The sequence below is a fragment of the Colletes gigas genome, unplaced genomic scaffold, assembly GCF_013123115.1.
Source record: "Colletes gigas isolate AHSC1104 unplaced genomic scaffold, ASM1312311v1 Colletes_gigas_Sc00011, whole genome shotgun sequence".
In the NCBI taxonomy this organism is placed as follows: Eukaryota; Metazoa; Arthropoda; class Insecta; order Hymenoptera; family Colletidae; genus Colletes; species Colletes gigas.
In genome coordinates, this window is record NW_025106640.1 from 9,296,308 (window position 1) to 9,316,365 (window position 20,058).

The 20,058-nt window shown below is 46.6% G+C and overlaps 1 protein-coding gene across 1 annotated transcript; it reads left to right on the plus strand.

The window, feature by feature from the left end:
- The first annotated feature begins 5,171 nt into the window (after positions 1–5,171).
- Positions 5,172–15,862, plus strand: LOC122398231 (guanylate cyclase 32E). The gene is made up of 22 exons (XM_043397933.1): positions 5,172–5,360; positions 5,708–5,905; positions 7,681–7,803; positions 7,955–8,150; positions 8,570–8,647; positions 9,301–9,545; positions 10,005–10,150; positions 11,354–11,492; positions 11,573–11,663; positions 12,208–12,413; positions 12,610–12,792; positions 12,861–12,965; positions 13,058–13,129; positions 13,398–13,563; positions 13,638–13,845; positions 13,929–14,063; positions 14,126–14,238; positions 14,298–14,449; positions 14,528–14,626; positions 14,702–14,846; positions 14,922–15,020; positions 15,084–15,862. Exons 1-22 carry the CDS (start codon positions 5,172–5,174, stop codon positions 15,860–15,862), a joined length of 3,867 nt encoding a protein of 1,288 aa, XP_043253868.1.
- The last annotated feature ends 4,196 nt before the right edge of the window (positions 15,863–20,058 follow it).

Here is a 20,058-nt window from a genome sequence, read left to right on the forward strand (position 1 = left end):
CGCTTCTTTGTTTTTTCTTCCCGTCACGGTTTATTCTCTGGACCAGAAATTTCTTTTCTCCCGGGGCAACGCTTGTGCCGTACAAATTGATCGGTGAAAAAACCCACCGTCCATTAAACGATATCGTTTAGAAATTCAACGTTGAAATTTGAATATCAACTCGAGAGCATTTTCTAACCACGCGTCGAAAGTCAGTATCAATTTTCACGCGACGTTGCTCTCAACGCACACTTATGTAACATTGTCGTTTTGCAATAAAATGTATATTCCGTAAGGGTGAAGAGCATCGGGTCCTGTCGATTCAATTAGAAACTTGCTCGACCGATGCGACGTGCTCGTATGTGCCGTTTCTACTCGAGTGCTGGTCGGAGTTGAAATCTCAACCGATCGACTGGCGTGGCTCTTGCGTCATCGTTTCTTTCTTCTGGACGTGACGCGCTACTCCATGAGTAATACCAACGACGTCCAGACTAATTGGTAAGAAATTCGCTCGCAAAGTCGTTTCACGAATTTGAAACAAATGCTAATTATTTGTACCATCCCATCCGTTTTGTTAAGATACACGCGTCCATGAAGTTTGGCAGTAACTTTCCGCGACGCTCCGCGTTCGCGTACACAGAATTTACTCCAGATTTCGCGGGAGGTCGAGGTTTTTCCCTATGCACGATTCCCCGTGTTACATTCGCTTTCGAGAAACTTCTAAATATAGTCACCGGTATGTACAACGTGTTCCACATATGTAATAGCAAGAACGGCTGCTCACAGGCGTGTGCGAGCGCGTAGTACACACATTGGCGCGATCCACAACGAATTGTAACCCGCTCGAGGAATACCCGAGGCGACCGACACCGGTGCTCCAAGGAAATAGCAATAAAAACGTGCAACCAGTTACATTACTTTCTCTTGAGACCTTCGTAAGCTGGCGAGCCGATCGTGGATTTCGAAAACGCCTTTCCTCGAACTTTTCACCACGATTTTCGACCAACGAGCGTATCGCGTCATAGTTGTTTTCGTTATCTACGCGCGTGGAGTCTCGTTGCCTGGACGCAGGCTTTCCTTTGGCTATTTCCGGGAAATTTGCTGCCCGAGCAATCAAAGGGAGAAACAGGGTACGCATAATTCCGATCGTATCGCGCGGCACGTACGGAACGACGCGATTATCCGCGCGTTACGGGGAATATTTATTTACCCGCGGCGCGATAAGGGCGGAAATTTATCTGGGACAAGCGGAAATACGCGGCGGGAATACCGTTAGCGAGGCGAGCGTCCCGCGCGAGACGCCTTCCACCCTGCACACCTGTCGCTCGTCATAGTGTTCGAACGTGTTTCGACGATATAGGACACGGTGATAGGACGTTTCGTTGTTTACGATGGTTTGCGTAATCAAATCGAGTATAAGTATATGTCTGTTCCATGTCAATAGTCTTTTTCAACGATTGGGAGAAGACGAGGTGAGTGTGGGATTTAATTGGTCGACGCGAAAATTGGGAAGACAGAACGGAGAGGAACCAGGAAAGAACTTTCTTTCCAGCGTGTTAAAAGGAGGATTAAACTCTCGCGAATAAAACCCAGGATTAATTAAGGATTTACTAATGACGTGGCTTTTAACGTTTCGCGAGGAACGATACCGCTGATTGTTCACGACGTCATAAATCTGTTTCCTCAAACTCTTAATACCGTCTTGTTTACGACCTCGGTCTCGATACACCTTTCACGATTTCTTTCGTCCGGAGGAGAGAAAATAACTGGATTTAATCGCCATTGCACAGAATTGTCGCGCTAGAAACAAACCACCTTCGTGTCCGTGCTATTTTAAATAATAAAAAGAAGCTTGCTAAAGAATATCCGGCTGCTAAAGTAAGAATTTAAATCATTGGACCAAATCTTTTAACGGGACACCACGTGCGTGAAAAAAGATATGCCTAACGAAGGCCCGCGGTCGTGCAAAAGTCGGTAAACTTTTCCAATAAAATTATTGGCCCCGTTTAATAACATCTTCGGTCCGTGCAAAGTTGTAAAGCTGATAAAGAAGTACGATCCGTTACGGTGGAAGTTCCGATTTCACAGAATCGATGCAGAGAGAAAAAAAACCACGGTAACTTGTTAATTAAGAACGCGTTGCAACGTCTGACAGTGATAAAAAATGGAGGGATTTTTAATAAGAAGCGTGCCAAATTTAATTGAACAGCGCGTTTCGAATTCTGGAGCCACGCGAATTACTCGAAAACAAAATTTATTAACCATTTTGGATTTCAAACGGTGAAATTAACGCTTCTTTTTACGCGTCTGGTGAAATACAGGATAAAATTTGCGACGCGAAGCGCGGGCGTTGGTATTCGAGCGAGAAACATTGGAATCATTCGTATCCATTTGTTTCGACGCGTGATTAATTGAATCGTTCGGCCGAATTCACGGCTGGTTTCGATTCGCGTTAGGCTCGCGTTTCACAATTAACATGTAAATCGAGAATGAGAAACAGCGAACGGAGAAAGGTGGTCGGCATCAATTTCGCGGTTCGATCGCGTTCGGGGCCGCTAAAAAATTGCGAACAATGTCATCGGGGCGGAAGATAAATCCCTCGATGCGCACGAAACGCTCCATCGAAATTTTTATCTGGTTAATTATTGCCAGCTATCGAGTGACGCGATGCTTTCGATGCCGAGCACACATTCCGGCAATCGATTCGTTCCAACTACCACGACAATTCGCCCTCAGAAAATTAATTTCCTGCCCGGGTTCTTTTCGCGTGCGCTTAATAAACGTGTACACCTTGTTAATTACCGCGGCGGAGCCGAAAGTCACGGTACATTCATTATTGTGTCGAAGTCGCGCCCAAAAGGCCGCAGAAGGCGTTTCGTATTGGCACACTTGCTTTTTGCGTGTCCACCGACTCGCATATCGTGTTTTTGCACCAACGTAATGTAGCGTTATAAGGCGAGCCGAACGACATTTTAAACGGTCCATTACAAAACAGACGTTGAAAAAGTCCCAAAAGTAACTGCTCAAAAGTACAGTAAATATAGTCAGGTGATCGAATCGATTGGCATAATGTTACGGAATATATAACACATATATTTCTCCGTACCATTATCGATTTGCTACCGTGCTCGACCGTTTGCAAATATTTCGGTTTAATTACCTTGTGTCACAACTCTCGATATATAACAAAAATATTGCTTTAATGCAGTTACAAGAATATTTGAGCATCAGTCGTTCGTCTCTTTACGTTGTTCGTGGCATTTCAACGCTTCGTTTGCTTCGTTCGTCATGTTTGGAATGCATTCGTTCCTTTTTGCGGCACTGTCGAACCGTATGTGCTTTTATTTGCAAGCAGAGCCAATAAAAGCACAAGCTTGTGGACGAAAGATATAGGGAAGGTAATGGATGAAACCAGTAAGCTCGACGGGGTTGCAATAAACACCATCAATCTCCTATGGAGTGGTACACTTCCTCTTCCTACGTTTCGCCTTCTTTCACCGCGAGCTACCAAGCCACTACAATTTCCTTTCTTCGGGGAAATTGTTGTGTTATCGAAAGATTGAGCACGCGGCACCGACAGGCTGCAAACGAGACGTTCTGCGTGATCTCGATCGGTCAAATTTTCTTAGGAGTAGGCGATATTTCCGAAACAACCGATTAAATTAAATAAAACGCCCTTGAAAAGGAATTTTGTTTCCTGTCGATACCGTAGTTAATTCCGGAGAAAACAATTATTTACTATTTATGCAAACGCCCTGTATACAAATTTAAATTAATTTTCACATAGTACACTAGTCGTACGATCAGTAGGAATTGTTGAAACTACTTTGGATATGTAGCGTCAAAGTAAATCTCAAAATAAACATAGAAGATAGCATAAATTATAATAGTTGTTAGGCTCACAGGACAGAGGATTAAATGCCCTTTAAAATGAGCGTTTGTACGACCCGATAGCTTTATTAGTTCCAGAGATATCGCAATTTTAATTTCAAGTCGATGCGGTGGCTAGTTTCGGAGATACGAGGGTCCGAAGCGTTTGTTTACGTTCATTGAGATCAATGAACTCGCGCGCGCGACAATAGTAAACAGTGCGTAGTAAATTCTTGGAAATACTACTACTTCCTGGTCACGTGACTGTCTCGACTCACGCGCGACAAGGAGGTACGACGCGACGCGTCAGACGGAGACAGAGATAGTCAAATTAAGAAAAATACCCCTTTACATAAATTACGATATCTCGAAAACGGAAAGTCGGATCGACATAAACCAAAAACCATTTTAAAGGGGAAGCCTTGCCGCTGCTAACAATACCTTAATAATTAATAAAACATTAGTAGTTTCGGAACTGCACGCGTCCAAAGTTTGACTATTTTTAATACGCGTTATTAGACTATCTAAGGCAGTGGAAACTGAAGATTCTCTCCTTTAGCTTTAAAGGTTTAGTTTTAATCGACTACAGAAGCGATCATCTTAGACGAATCTCTAGATAGACGCAACGTACACTGCGCAAAGTTATTGTACGTCTATTTGCAATCCTGGATAGCGTCTCTGGATCAAGGACTAACGGAACGACGTTAAAGTTCATCGAGCATCAGACGTTGGCGAACTTACGCGTACCCGGTTTGTGCAAACGGATGTATGAGTACGCGTTCTTGCGGCAATGTTTCACGAACCCGTTGCGTTGTTCCGAACGGACGGGCATTCCCACGAGCGTATCGTAGGAAAATAATCATTTATCCGCGGCTCGGATCGCTACAGTCGAGTCGGTGTAATTAATCAATGGCGGTGACTCAACGCGTCGCTTCTGCTTTGTTCTTTTCCGTCTCTCGCGCCTAGGCTGCCCGCGAGACTTCTCTCCGGTCTCTTCGAACAACCTCGTTACATAATTACAGTCGGAGAGGAGCGCGTATTTAACAGCATCCTGTCCGGCGACCTCGTATTTTTTCACGTATTATTAAAATAGAGTACTATAAATAATAGGTCGAACAAGGACCAGACGATTGTACGCGCGAACGCTAGACTCACGATGGACGTTGAGGCGCGCGCGAGAAAATAGAATGGAACTAAACCTCGGACGTACGTCGTCGCCGTACACTTTTACGATCGCCTGTTTGAACGTTTGATCAGAGAACCGTGAATTCTTGTCTGAAACGTCGAATAACTTTTATTCCGCAAAGGTTTGGCGACTGGGCATGCTACTGGCAAACGTGGAGAGGGCTTGTCTATTATTAACGGCGATCCACGTTTTACTCGATAAGGGCGTCGTCGCGGAGACCTTCACGCTTGGATACATCACCGGGTCGAAAAGACGTCCAGGGGACTTGGAGTATCAGCGTCCTGGTTACCGGATATCCGGCGCTATATCTCTCGCCGTGGAGGAGGTAAGCGAGCCGCTTTCCCTGGTCGAACGCCCCAGCCTAACCGCAATTAGCACGGAAGTTGGTAATTAAGAGCAATGAAATTTAGGAACTCCCTTCTCGCAATTATCGCGACGCATTCGCGCGACGCTGCGCCCCGGGGAAAAAGTTTCTTCGTGAATATTTAAATTCCATTCCGGATGTAAAATTAACCGTAAATCCCGGTTCTCAGCGAAACGGAACCCTCGTTTCGCTGTTTGCGACGAGAAAATTTGAAATAGCCGCGTATTCGCGTGAACGCGCGCTCTCCTAGAATTGAATTCAATTAATTCTTGGAGGGGAATGTACGTACGATCCCCGGTCTCCCCTAGGTCAACGCGGGTGAACTCGGTCGACGCGGGCACAAGCTCGATTTTCTCGTCGCGGAAACTTATGGCGAGGAGGAGACCAGCATCCTGATGACCGCCGACCTGTGGACCAAGAATATCAGCGGTTACATCGGCCCCCAGGAAACCTGTATTCACGAGGGTAGAATGGCAGCGGCGTTCAACCTCCCCATGATATCTTACGTAAGTAGCCTCCCCTTTTCTGCCTCGATCCCCCCAAAGTGTCAGGCTCGTTTCGAAGATCGAACGTCCGCGATCCGTTCTCGGGGAACGAGCAACGCTCGGAGAAACAGGATTTTTCAAAGAGGATTCGGACCTTGGCGAACCAACAGAAGAGAATCGAAGAGGAGAGTAACGGGTGTTCCATTTACCCCATGCTTTGGCGCGAAAGGCTTTCTCGATTACGTAACTACGGATGCCTTAGCACGCGTAGTCTGATGAAATTCAACCGAGCGGCCCCTTAACGCCACACTATGTGTATGTTCCTATCGACCATATGCTTCTCTGGAAACGCTTCGAGTAACGAGTTGCCCGCGTGCATGCTTTTAGCCAGAAACGACTTTTATCGCGGCACCTCGGGATCGGGACTTGTTAAATTTAACTGGGAGTCGTGGCCGCGCGTCATATAAACCGGCGAGAAAAAAGGTTGCGATCGTAAAATATGTAGCACGCGACGAAAACAGACGTTAAACTCGTATCGAAACCGTTCGCCGCGGTTGTTCCATTGAAATTGAGAACCGTGCACCTATGTAATAGCACGAACGGTCCCTGAACGGTGTTTCGTTCGATCGTTTTTTCGCTTGTTCCGACGTGGTCTGACGGTGCAATGCGAGGTTTAAGCTCTCAGGAGCGCGCCGCGCCGGGCCAACCGAGGAAATAAATTATTCGCCGACCAGCGAGGAATACGAATGTGCGAAGCTGAGGTTACGACACGTTTAACCCATTCAACGCCACCAAGACCGAGCCTCGGACGCTTTATCTACTTTGCAAGTCGCCTCTTTCCGCCATTGGAATCCGGGCAAGAAGAACGCGGACCCTGTTACGTCCTAACGATATAATACGTTTCGCCAACCATTCTTGTTTAAACCCGCTTCGTAACCGTGGACCAGATACCATCTGTGCCCTATCGATAAACAAAGGGGCATCGAATACGATTCCGTTTAAAAAGAAACACATTTCCGTCATCCGATCAACAAATTGAAATGCCTCGCGTTTTACGCGCAACGTTGCTGCTTCACCGTCCATGATATCGCGGCAACTCGACTCGAAGAATGGAATTTGTAGAAAAGGGAGCCACGGTCTACCGTAATTGACGGCAGACAGACCGTGAAAGAAACGAGAGACTATGGGAACTATTTCTGCTCGAAATTCATTAGATTTCTTTTCATCTCGCAACTGTCTCGGAAGAAGCTGCGCCACGGTCGGCCGTGGAATCGAGAAAAAGAAACAATTTATCTTCCCGACGAATTATCCGGATCATTGAATAGCATCCCCTTCGAGGCTGGGCCGTATTATGGAAAAATATAGGAATGTCATTTTACGATCCGTTTAACGCGAGTTACTGCGTTCGAATCGACTCGCCCTCGGTAATAAGCATAACTATTTGTTTGCTGCGTGGCCGGTGAATCAAAGAGGCTATCGTCGTTTCCATCTTTAATTGTCAGCCGGTGGATTGATCTAGGCCGCGTTGTCGGATAGTTCGATCGCGGTTTTCGTTGCTTTCTCGATCGGCTTTCCCAGGGTCCGTTATATCGCTAGTCCAGCTAGCACACGAATCGCGCGCATTACGTGTCCCTCGCTCCCCAGCCTAGTAATAGCCCAACCTAGAAACCGAATGCAAATTTTAAACCGACGCGTGCCGTTTATCTCTACCTGTTGACCGGGGCTCACCTGAATTCTCGCGTCGCAACAATAACGCGTTTAACAAAACAAACGGGTTGCATTACGTTTCTTTTTAGTTCTGCACGCACCACGAGTCCTCCGACAAGAAGGAGTTTCCCACGTTCGCGAGGACCAGACCGCCGGATACGCAGATCTCAAAGTCGGTCGTTTCCGTCTTGATGGCCTTCAACTGGACCAAAGTAAGTAAAAGAGTCGTCAAACCGAAAAATATCATCGCGATGCTCCGAATCGATCTCTCTCCTATTTCAAGAGACTTAAACTCCGGACATCGATGGAACAAAGACGCGCGCTGCTCCGTTCGTTGTCTCACGTTTCCGTCGAAACTTTTAGGTGACGTTCATGTACATGAATTCGACCCTGTTCGAGTTCAACAAGATGTCGACGATCGCCAAGACAATACTGTCGTCGTTCGAGGCGGCAGGTGTGACCGTCAACTTCCTCCGTTGCTGGGAAGAACCTTATCACGTCACTCACATGACCAATCCTTTCCACGAGCACGTCAGCGAGACGTATCGGGAGACGCGAAGTGAGTAACAAACTAAACGAATTTAAGCGCCGTCGGACGGGCGACCAGTTTTCCTCGTCGAAATTCGGTTAACCTCCTTTCTCGATATCGAGACGATCTTGAACCGTACGGCCACTTATCCCGAAAATCACGCTCGGTACGCGATCGAGAAAATAGGCTACCCGCATTTTAATTCACCCGGCAGCGAGCAGCTTGTACCGCGTTCGCGTAACCGATTACCCGCATGTGACGATTGCAGGAATCTCGCGTTGCGAATAGATACGGCCCATAATTTTCCCTCGTTCCTCGGACCATCTATTTCTGTTTATCCGGTTTCTAATAATAGCCCCGATGACCCGCTTTGAACAATTAAGAAACGAGAAGGAAATAAAAAAAATCCGAGAAATATAACCGGCGTGAAAACGTCGCATTTGTTCCAGTTTACGTGATTCTAGGGAATTATTACGAGCACATGGGTCTCTTGATGGCTCTGGACGAAAGGAAGCTCTTGGAAAAAGGTATAAATCCGCTGTAGCCTAATCAGGTACATATATTTAGAGAGCAGTGTCACTAGTCGTAATCTCATACCAGGTGTTCCGCGTTCTAACAAGCAATCTGCCCACATTTTTTTAATTAAAATGATCGTATGCACCGTGAGCCTATTTCCACCGTTATCGAGCATAACTTTCATCGACGTTCTCCGCGTGAAAATCTTTCCGCCGATGCGAACAGTATCTTCAGAGTTTACGTAAAGACTGTACGGTGCAGGAAATGAACAAACATAACGTAAAACGTCTGTCAATTCATTATACGATACACGATAATGTATGTTATTTTTGGCATAACGCGATAACCGATGGAAATAGACTTGTAACGTACACATACTGGAAAAGTTTGTCGGCTATAGTCACCCACGATCAAATTGCAATCGATAGAATGAACAAAGTTTGCCTAAGTTGTAGATGATACGAAAGGTGTCCCAACAGAGAAACAGAACTCGCTTTAAAATCACTTTAAGACAGAAAATTGGACGTTCTGTTACGCTAACAAATAGATCTTAAAAACTGTCGACGATGTTAATAAAGAAATGTACGGTTCCAACGACTGCGTACGTTTCTCGTTGACTTTTGATCCGCGAAGAAAACAAACATTTCGCAAATTGATGCCGCAGGGGAATACTGGGTGGTCGGCGTGGATATCGAGCAGTACGACGAGAAACGACCGGACAAATATTTTCGAGGTTTGTGGCAGAAGAAAACGAACTCGTCCATCCTGAACGCGTATCGCAGCTACTTTAGCGTGGTTGCGTCCGCGCAGATCTACTCGAGAAACTTTACACGACTGGTGAACGCGTACAGGCAGAAGCCGCCCTTCAACTTCACCAACCCTCTCGCGAACGTCGGTGGAATCGTTCAGGTGACTATCACAATCGCTTACGATCGACATCCCCGTTATCGCGATAAAAATATAACCGCGAGAGGCTAACGATTCCGAGAATAAATCGCACGATTTCTATGCTGCCTTCGAATTCCACAATTTCGAGAATAAAGTTACCCAGTCAAATCCCATGCGATCAAAATTCCAATTCACCGGCTCCCGGCAAGGAAACCACGCATCCAATTTCCACCCGGCTCGAGGAACTTTCAAAGAAAAACTTATCGCCGGTCCAATCTTTCCACGGGCGGAATTTCGAATCGATAGGAATTAGGGTAGGGGAAAATGTTATTTTTCACACTCTGGCTCTTTGTATTAGCGCCGACGTTGATTCTATTCGGAGTTCATCGATGTATTTGGATTTAGAACCTGAAAAGTTTCGAGGGTTTCGTGGGTATTCAATGTTTAAACGTAATCGTTATTTGTTGTGTTATAAGGCAGATCGTGCCAGAGACGGCGTATCTATACGACGCGGTGCACCTCTACGAGAGATCGTTGCTAAAAGCGTTGGACGAGGGTCGGGATCCACGGAACGGCAGAGAAATGCTAGCTACGCTTTACGGCGTTCATTATCGCAGCGCTATGGGGTACGTATTTGCAAGATCGATCCGGGGATCGTCGTCGCCGCGTTTTACGACATGCAAATCGCCGTCGCGAGACGATCCCGGTGTTAAAAAGACGCCGGAAACGAACGACTACGGGCCTCATCGATGTATTTTCGGCTGAGTAATTACCGTTTGCGTACCGGAACGGGGTCAACGTGGACGGGAAGCACGGTAATCCGTCATCCCCGCGTTTTCCAACGGAACCGTCGCGACTCGGTGATTAATAGGAGCCACAGATGTAACGCGTACAAGAAAAAGAGTCGGAATCCGACTCCCGGATCTTCCGCTTACCAACGACTGGCTGTTTCCATTTAGCCATCCATCCCCGTTCGATCCTTTTTCCACGTAAACTTCGTTACAGACGACAGTCCCTGGATTACATATACGCATCGAAGCAACGCAACAAGTGGAGGCCGAGAAACTCGTCCGTGCTCGGAGAAGAATTAATTTCACTTAGCCGCGATTACAGCGTACCGGATTGGTTATTGGCTCGAGGAAATTCCTTCTGCAACGCGATTGGTTATTATTTTTCCGGAGGAGAGGTCGATATACATATAGTTATCGGAACGAAGGGGGCGTGGACAATGTTACTGTAATCGGCGAATCTTGGCGGGACAATGAACTCGCGACAATATTTATTTATTTTTTTAGAAACGCCTCGATAATATTGTCAGAAAATAACCGTTGGGTAGTTTTATTGCAAATAATTGGACTAGAATTTAGCTAGATTGGCCAGAGAAATGTTAAGACCGTAGAAAATGAGTGACGCAAATAAAGCAAGGGTGATCGTTATCCCGATGACGCAAGCGTCTAGAATTATAATTGACCTTACAAATTAATTAAGGCATTCGCGTTGCGGGGTCTGATATCTACGTTCTCGGATTCCGATGGATCCGCGACTCCTACGCGATCTTTTTTTCCCGGGACGATCGATAGATCCTGTTAACGTTGCACCTTTCTCGCCCCAATGTCATCGGGAGTCGGTTACATAATGGTCGTTGTCGTCTTCTGCACGGAACAATTATCTGTACCGCAGACACACGGTGAACCACCGGGAAGGATGAAACGGAAAACGATAAAAATCCCCGTAAAATAATAGCGCGCGCGTTCCATCGTGCAATTTACGAGGACTTTAATGCTCGCGTCGCAGCGTTCGACTGTCACACGGTACCGTTTTCTCTTCAGATACATGGTATACATGGATGAAAACGGGGATGCGGAAGGTAATTACACTCTGATTGCGTTGGACAATCGACCGACTAAAGGACACGGTTTATATCCTATAGCGTACTTCGTGGGGAAAGAGAATGGCACCAATCTGCCCGTAAGACATCGCTTATCGAACGATCCTTTTCGATCCTCGACTTTTATTTTCAATTCCTCGCCTATCGTTCTCGCTTTCAGAAACTCCGACTGACGAGAGAAATTTCTTGGATCGGAGACGGACCACCGATCGCCGAGCCTTATTGCGGATACCACGGTGAAAAATGCAACTGTACGTACCAAACATTGTTGACGTTGTCACGATCCACTCGTTGGATGCACGTAATTATATCTCGCCTTTGCCAAAAATTCCTGAAAATGCAAACGGACAGGGATAGTTCTCCATCGAATTAGCATTCGTCAGCTTTCTCTCGGACCATTAAGGCCGCGGCACCGCGCGAACCAATCGCACCAAAAATACATCATAAGGTTCGCCGCTCGCTACCAAAAAATTTACATATGTAAATCGCTTAAAGGGGAACGCATTTCGCCCTTCCCGCGGTAACTTTTTCGTTTCCTTTAATTGAGATCGAATACGTATCCCGGCCACGCAACCGCGCGCTATTACCAATTACGCAACGATCGGCTGTCGCGACCGATTTCGGAACATCGAACACGGGGTACAATTAAAAAAGAGAAGGGGACGAAGCAGAACATCTATGACCCAAATCTTTCGACGCCACGATTCGCCTCGCGGAACAATCGAATCGATTGACGAACGAGATCGATCGTGGCCGCGGAAACTCGATGCCGATCCGTTCGATCCGATCTTTCAGCTCACACGGGAGAGATCGTCGGCGGAATAGCCGGCGGGGTTTTGCTGATCATCGCGGCGGTGATCCTGGTGCTTTACAGAAACTGGAGGTACGAACAGGAACTGGATTCTTTGCTCTGGAAGGTGAACTACAGGGACATTCAAATCAAAGAACAGAAAGACGAGTCGATGATGATCAACGAGGCGCCTACCAAATGCATTTCCAAGGTAAACGCTTATTTTAAGGAATTTGTTTACCAACGTTGGCCCTTGAGCGTTGTTTTGCTGGTGTTTTTCGCGTCACTGTAGCTTTTACGGCACGGTGCCTTTGTCTGCTTGCACTTTGCATTATTGACGGTCGGGAGTTACGTAAGGGAAAGTGCAATTTTCCGTGGCGCTGAAATAAAGATGCTTTCGTGCGCAGACAACGACGCAACCCATCGTGAGGACAAGTCAAGTCTCCCTAAGCTCGAACCCCGACGCCGACTTTCGATATTCCATGATTTACACGCAAATAGGCGTCTACAAGGGGCGGATATTCGCCGTGAAGAAGGTCCGGAAGAAATCGATCGAGATCACGCGCGAAATGAAGAAGGAGCTGAAAGTGGTGAGTACCGTGAACACCGAGATCGAGGTCCGTTCGGCGACTAGCAAATTGAAGGATCGTTTCCTCAGATGCGTGACTTACGGCACGACAATTTGAACGCGTTCATCGGCGCGTGCACCGATCCTCCGAACATATGCATCGTCGTCGAATATTGTGCACGAGGCAGTCTAAAGGTAATCCTCCACGCGGACAGTTTATCGTTTGGATAAACCAACATTTTCTGCGATCGAGAGTTGCCCGTAATTTGCTCTCGTTATTTATACAGGACATTTTGGAAAACGAGGACATGAAGCTGGATAATATGTTCATGGCGTCGCTGGTCGGCGACATCATCAGAGTACGTATTGTTCGCACGCTCCTCTTTCATATGGAATACAATTTTTTAGAACCGTAACCCCTTTCGAGGAAAGTTTTTCTCTCGACAAACGTCGTTGAAACTTGCGCGACAAAACGTTTCAAACTTTCCTCCTTACGAACACTCGCGCGCGCTAGACAAATTTCAGCAATATTTTCACGCGCGACAAATCCCGCCGAATCGTCGCCCTTAAACGAATACAACCCTCCGCGTTGACGAGCCTCGCGTCCACGTTCGCTGTTTTTTCCAGGGTATGATCTACCTCCACGAGTCCGTCATAAAGTATCACGGCTCACTGAGTACATCGAACTGTCTGGTAGATTCCCGATGGGTCGTAAAACTGGCGGATTTTGGGCTACACGAGTTCAAAAAGGACGCAGAGTGCGAACCGTGCGACGTCATGAAAAGATATCACGGTACGCGACCGACCACCCAGTTTCGAGCCAACTGATTTTTAGCGATTTATTTATCCGTAAACCAATTGTTGCAGGCTTGTTGTATCGTGCGCCCGAACTGTTACGATCGAACAAAACCCTGGAACCGACGGCACGAGATTACCAAAGAGGAGACGTTTATTCCTTCGGAATCGTCTTGTACGAGCTTCAAGGCCGACACGGTCCCTTTGGATTCACGGACTTGTCAGACTCGGAGATATTGAAAAAAGTAATCGCACGAGAGCCGGAGGTGAAGCCGTTCAGGTATCACGATTCAACTATTCAGGTGTCTCTAACTACGATCCAGCGTTACAAATCGCAAATTGCCTTTCCTTCGATGATCCCAGACCACCGTTGGACCAGCTGGAGAACTGTTTCCACTTTGTGCACGAGTGTCTGAAAGAATGCTGGGCCGAAGATCCCGAGACACGTCCGGACTTCAAGATTATAAGGAACAAGCTCAGGCCGTTGAGGAAGGGCATGTGAGTTGAAATGAATCGACCTAGAAAAGGAGACTTGTACGAATCGAGGTGCACGTTTTCAGGAAGCCCAACATATTCGACAATATGATGGCCATGATGGAGAAGTATGCAAATAATCTGGAAGCCTTGGTGGACGAACGAACGGACCAACTAACGGAGGAAAAGAAAAAGACAGGTTAGCGGTATTGAAACATAAATTAATTCGATTACGTAACACGAAACTTGTTCCTTCAGATGCTTTATTGTACGAAATGCTGCCGCGTTACGTTGCCGAGCAACTGAAACGGGGCCACAAAGTGGAGGCGGAGAACTTTGACTGCGTTACCATTTATTTTAGCGACATCGTCGGGTTCACCGCCATGTCTGCCGAGAGCACTCCGTTGCAGGTAACGTTTCTCCAATTTACAGACGATTCTGCCGAGACGGAGCAACATTTCTCGAATATCGGAATCTTTCGTGCTTAGGTGGTGGACTTGCTGAACGACCTATATACCTGCTTCGACTCGACGATAGAGAATTACGACGTATACAAAGTGGAAACCATCGGGGACGCTTATATGGTGGTGAGCACTCGAGAACCGACTGTAATCGTACAATAAATAAACATTCATAGTGCACGAGAAACTGTTTCTAAACAGGTGAGTGGGTTGCCGATACGAAACGGCATTCAGCACGCGGGAGAAATTGCCAGCATGTCCTTGTGCCTCCTAGACGCTGTTAAGCAATTCACCATTCGACACAGGCCCCTCGATAAGCTGCAGCTGCGAATTGGTATACATTCCGGTGGGTCCGAGGCAAATTCAACAATAGAATATACCGCCTCGATCAGAATTTACACGCTTTTTACCGCCGTTTCAGGCCCCGTCTGCGCTGGCGTCGTGGGCCTAAAAATGCCCCGTTACTGTCTGTTCGGCGACACGGTGAACACCGCCAGTCGCATGGAATCCACGGGATCGCGTGAGTACAGAGGTCTCAGCGACCCTTGCGACATGTCGTCGTCATCGTTCGTTTCCGTTTCAGCGCTGAGAATTCACTGCAGCGGCGAGACGAAGAAACTGCTGGACCAGCTGAACGGATTCAGCGTGGTGGAAAGGGGCCTGGTCTCCATGAAAGGAAAGGGCGAACGTTTGACGTACTGGCTGATCGGCGAAGATCCGATTTTGAGGGAGGAACGGAACATTCAGCGAGAGAACCGACGCAGCGGGTGCACCAAAAGGAAGAGCACCGCGAACAACCCCCTGATACCGCGAAGCTCCCTCAAGAACAAGTCTCTGGTAAGGTCCACGTTCATGAGGTGCTCTAGCGAGTCGCCGAAACGACTGCGGTTCGCCAGCTCCGATCAGCTGGACCAGAACTGCTCGAGGACCAACGGTCAGCTGGAGGCGATAGTCGACAACAGCCCCTGCAAGCCGAAGCTGTCCACCGCGATCAAATCCTCGTGCTCGGAGAGCTGGAAGTCGTCCAGCAACTCTTGCCCCTGCGTGGAGAAGCTGTGCGACCAGGAGACGCGGATCGACGCGAAGAATCTGGCGCTGCAGAGGCTGCGATCCGAGGCGAAGAACGCGCGGAACAACTGGACGGTCGGGAACGAGTGCTATTTCCCGCGACCAGGAACGAAAAGCTTCCGTCTCGGATCGACCGGGTTCGTTCAGACGACCTGCAGATCGGCGCCCAGCAGTCCCAGGCAGAGCACACTGATCCTGAACTGCCAGAAGAGAGCGGCGCAGTCCAACGAGGAGATCGATTGCTGGGACGCCACCGCGCCCCTGATTTACTATCCGGGTGGCCGGTTGGATTAGGGCCGAGTCGTCCGTTCGATTTTCGAAAGGGTTAGGACCGAGGACGACTCGATCCGGACGGAGTAGATCTTCGTTTCTACGGTCCAAGGGCGAAATGAAACCGCGCGTTTTATTTCTAGGATCAATCGGCTCGACAATCACGTTTCATTGCGGCATCCGAGCAACGTCCCACCGAACAATTACAAGCAGTTGGTCAATTAACGAACCAATAACTAGCCGGTGACCAGCGTCATGTATGCATTAATATGATTTTTTTTTTCACGATGTACCAAAGCAGGCCGTACGTACAAAACAAAGATACCTAACAGATGTATTTATACATTATTTATAGCATATGTAACCCGTGTACGGTAACCAGCGCGCCGTAACGGTATATTCCATGCATTAGCTTAGACAATCAAGAAGGCTCGTGCTTTTTATTCTACGTAAGTGTCTCTAGTCAATTTATTTCTAATTTAACTCGCCGGCCAGACGAATTCGAGGCTGTTCGCGATCAAACGCGGTTCCCTGTGTTCGTCGCTGGAAACACGGAAAAACCTTGATCGTCTATCGAACGTCCCACTGGTCTAGAATTCACGGCATTACTTAGTCTCGGTACGCGCCAATTAAGCCGATCATTTATAGAGTAATATATCAACACTAACGATTAGAAGCTTCAAATGTACTTATCAAATTTTTCGACGACATGTATGTATCATTTAAACGGTCGATCCGTCGTGCTTCGACGATGTTTAAATTTACTACCGAACTTGAAATAAAGACGTCATTAATCCAAAGAAACGCAGGATTCGGGATTGCATATTGTATCGAGCCATCCTGAAAGTGTTTGCTCGACCGCGTTGACAATTAATATTTTATCATTTCCCTTGGAGCAATCCGAAGATAATTTGGCGGTACTGAGGGATCTCGTTGGCGCACGCGAGTGCAATGGCACCGAGTCACGCTCGGAGTAAGTATACACGAGCGCGATGCGTGATGGAACGGCGACGATAACGCACCGAGATCCATTAAATTCTTAATATCCAAGAAATTAATTGAACACAAGCTGGGAAAGGCGGCGATTGCACGCGTCGCGCCTCTGTGTCTATTCTCGGTTTCATCTGCCACGCACGGTCGAATGCCGCGGCGTGAGATGCTCGTGAATAATTGGAAAAAATCGATCTGAACGACACGGTGCCTATTTTTTAATTTTTTTAATCTTTCGGCGAATAAAAAAAATTTCATATCGTTCTGAAAAAATTATTTTTAGCTGCGGGGGTCGACTACGATCATTTTTGGTGAATAGACATACCCCCAAATTCCTACTCACTTTCGAGAAAAAAATTCCTTATCGAAAATCTAACCTGAGGTCAGAAATACTTCCCCGAAATTCCATGTGTATCTTTAAAACGTCATAACTTCTGAACGGATTGGACGATTTTAATGTTTAAAAACGCAAACGACGCGTATTTTAGTGTAGAATATGTAGAAATTCTAAAAATAATCGAAAAGTTGTTCCTTGACCCCGTAAAATTAGGAAAACCCCATAAAACAGATCCAATTTTCAAACAGCCATAACTCCTACAATAGTGAATATATTTCAATGAAATTTTTTTCTGAAGTAGAGCCCACGGGTACCTACAAAAAAGTATTAGATAACTTTTCTGTGAGGTGTCAAACAAAAGTACTAAAAATCAAAAACGAATTCTTAAGAAAAATCGACGGGGGGTAGGTGCTGAAATTTTTCGGCGAAAAACAAAAATTTCAAATCGTTCTGAAAAAATTATTTCCAACTAGGGGGGTCAATTATAATCATTTTTGGTGAATAGACATAATCTCGAAATCCTGCTCAGTTTCGAGAAAAAAATTCAGAAAGATGGGCAAATTTGTCGACAAAATTAAAAAATTTCAAATCGTTCTGGAAAAATTATATTCAGTCGCGGATGTCAATTGCAATCATTTTTGGTGAATACACATACTCCCGAAATCTTACGCATTTTAGAGAAAAAAATTTTTTTTTGCCGAAAATGTAGTGTGTGGCCAGAAACCAAAAACCTAACCCCATAAAAATGGAAATAAACCGTCGGTCGATTAAAAATTCGCCGTACGAGAAAACCGAAGGAACGTTGAGCGATTCGAGGACGACGACGATCGGCAAAGACGTAGGTTTGGTTGCAGAGTTTCAGGGATATTGAGCGCACGCAACTCGCGCGCTGAGCTATGGTATTTTTGAACGATATCGAAATAAAAGTGTCGAGTACGTTTTGATTTCCATCGCGAATTGGCGTTAGAAAGTCCCATTCGAGCGTTGAAAAAGGGAACGTTGTAATATGCATTGCTATCGGCATTCCTTTCCTTTTTTAATATGGCTGGTACTGTTACGTTTATTTATAATTGACCGTCGTTGCGATCGAGAGGCACGATCGATCGCGAAAACCATAACTAAATCCGTTAGTGGCTCGTCAGATAACTAAACTCTTCGTTACTTTAATTTGCACACGTCTTGTTACGTGCGTCTCCGTGGCACGTGATCGCGGTACGCTCCACGCTCCAGTGCGAAAGAGTCGTGCAAATACGAGAATGGCTACTGAATTTATTGCGCAATTTACTATTCGGAGTCCTTTGCAAACTCGCCGTAGCAAACGGATATTGAAATCGCGGAGAAAATCATCGACGCGCGCGTAAAAATTCCACAACGAGATATCTCTTTAAATCCATATACACCGCTGACCAATATTATAGGCACGGTTCGTTCCCGAGCCGCTTATTTTCACGCTTGGAGCCATTGTTTCTCCATTTTACAGAATTACGTAACGTAAAAAGAATCTGTCTACAACATGTTGCCATCATAAAACCTAATCGTAAATATACCGCCGTTGCAGGAATACGACACGTACGACGTTCCCGTTAATTTTATCCAGAAATCGTCGTATAATGTTCTCGTGGTCGAAGCTGAATATAAACTTCGAAAATGGAAAGTAGCAGCGAGCGCTCGAATTGCGATTAGCTTCGAAATTCTTCTCCCGTGACTGCTCGCCTCGCCACAAGCTTTGAAAAACTGGGAAAAATTATCGAGGAAGAATTTGAAGAACTCGATGCTATTTTTGCGTCTATCGAAAGAGGAAATTACGAGAAAAGCAAGAACGGTGCGCAAGCTTTTCCAAGGTCGCGAGGTCGGACGAACGTGAAGACGAGAGGCGAGTTGAGCGAGCGGCGTAGAAATCGAACACCCTGTATAACGAGGCGACTTATACAGAGAATGGGGTACCATCTTATTTACGGTGAAGTGGTTGTCGGCCAACTTAGAGGAGCGGCCATCATTCAATCAAGCCGGACAATTTAAACAGCCTGATTCACGCAGCGAAATCATTTAATATTTGACGTCAAGCACGATTATCGTATAACGGTGCGTAATGGCTGATTGTTTATACAGGTTGCAAGCGGCGCCGCAATTTTCAAATGGTGTATCTGCCTCCTGAGAACGATGTTGTTGAACGTCGGTCGGAGCAATGTTGCAAAATGATCCGTCATTAGCGGCAGTCGCAGACGCACGTGACGCATACGATTACACTTTAACGACTCGGTGTACCGACGATCCGAACGAGACGTAATAACAAGAACATTTCGAGCTTGGACTTTCTCTTTCGACTTTTTTTTCTTTACGCGCGTTTTTTCGTAATTCGCGCCGGACCCTTCGTTTAGTCGGTAATAATACCGGCATGTTGGCGCGATCGTTTAATATTAATCGAGTCGGTGACGTCGTATTATTTCGACTTGACGCTCGAACGCGTACATACGTATACCCGTAAGTACGTGTCTCTACGGAGCGAACTTTTATTGGATTCTCCTTCTGCCGACCACGTTGTCTATTTATAGACGCGGAATTATCTTCATCCGTCGGTAGAACAATAACGTGTACAGAGCGGTAAAAATTTCGATACGGGAATGCTAATCTGGCCGAGTGATCGTCGTCGCACGGACGAAAAGGAGCGGCCCCGATCGCCGCGCCGGTCTAAATTGCACATCGTTCGCGTACAATACGAGAAAAGAGTGTAACGATCGCGATAACGTCCGTCTCGGTGGCACCGGGATTCGCGTAAGGTGAAAATTTCCCACCCGTTGTGATTTCTCCTTCGTCGTCGCGTCTTGCCATAACCCTCGCACCTGCGACTCTTGTCCACGCGCACTCGGTTACTTTACATAAGATATGCGCGAGC

Excerpts from the sequence above, each read along its gene's own strand:
- LOC122398231 (XM_043397933.1), top strand. The coding sequence starts at position 5,172 with ATGCTACTGGCAAACGTGGAGAGGGCTTGTCTATTATTAACGGCGATC. Across the intron at positions 5,361-5,707 it reads TATCTCTCGCCGTGGAGGAG|GTCAACGCGGGTGAACTCGG; the intron begins GTAAGCGAGCCG and ends GGTCTCCCCTAG. Across the intron at positions 12,414-12,609 it reads CTACCAAATGCATTTCCAAG|ACAACGACGCAACCCATCGT; the intron begins GTAAACGCTTAT and ends TTTCGTGCGCAG.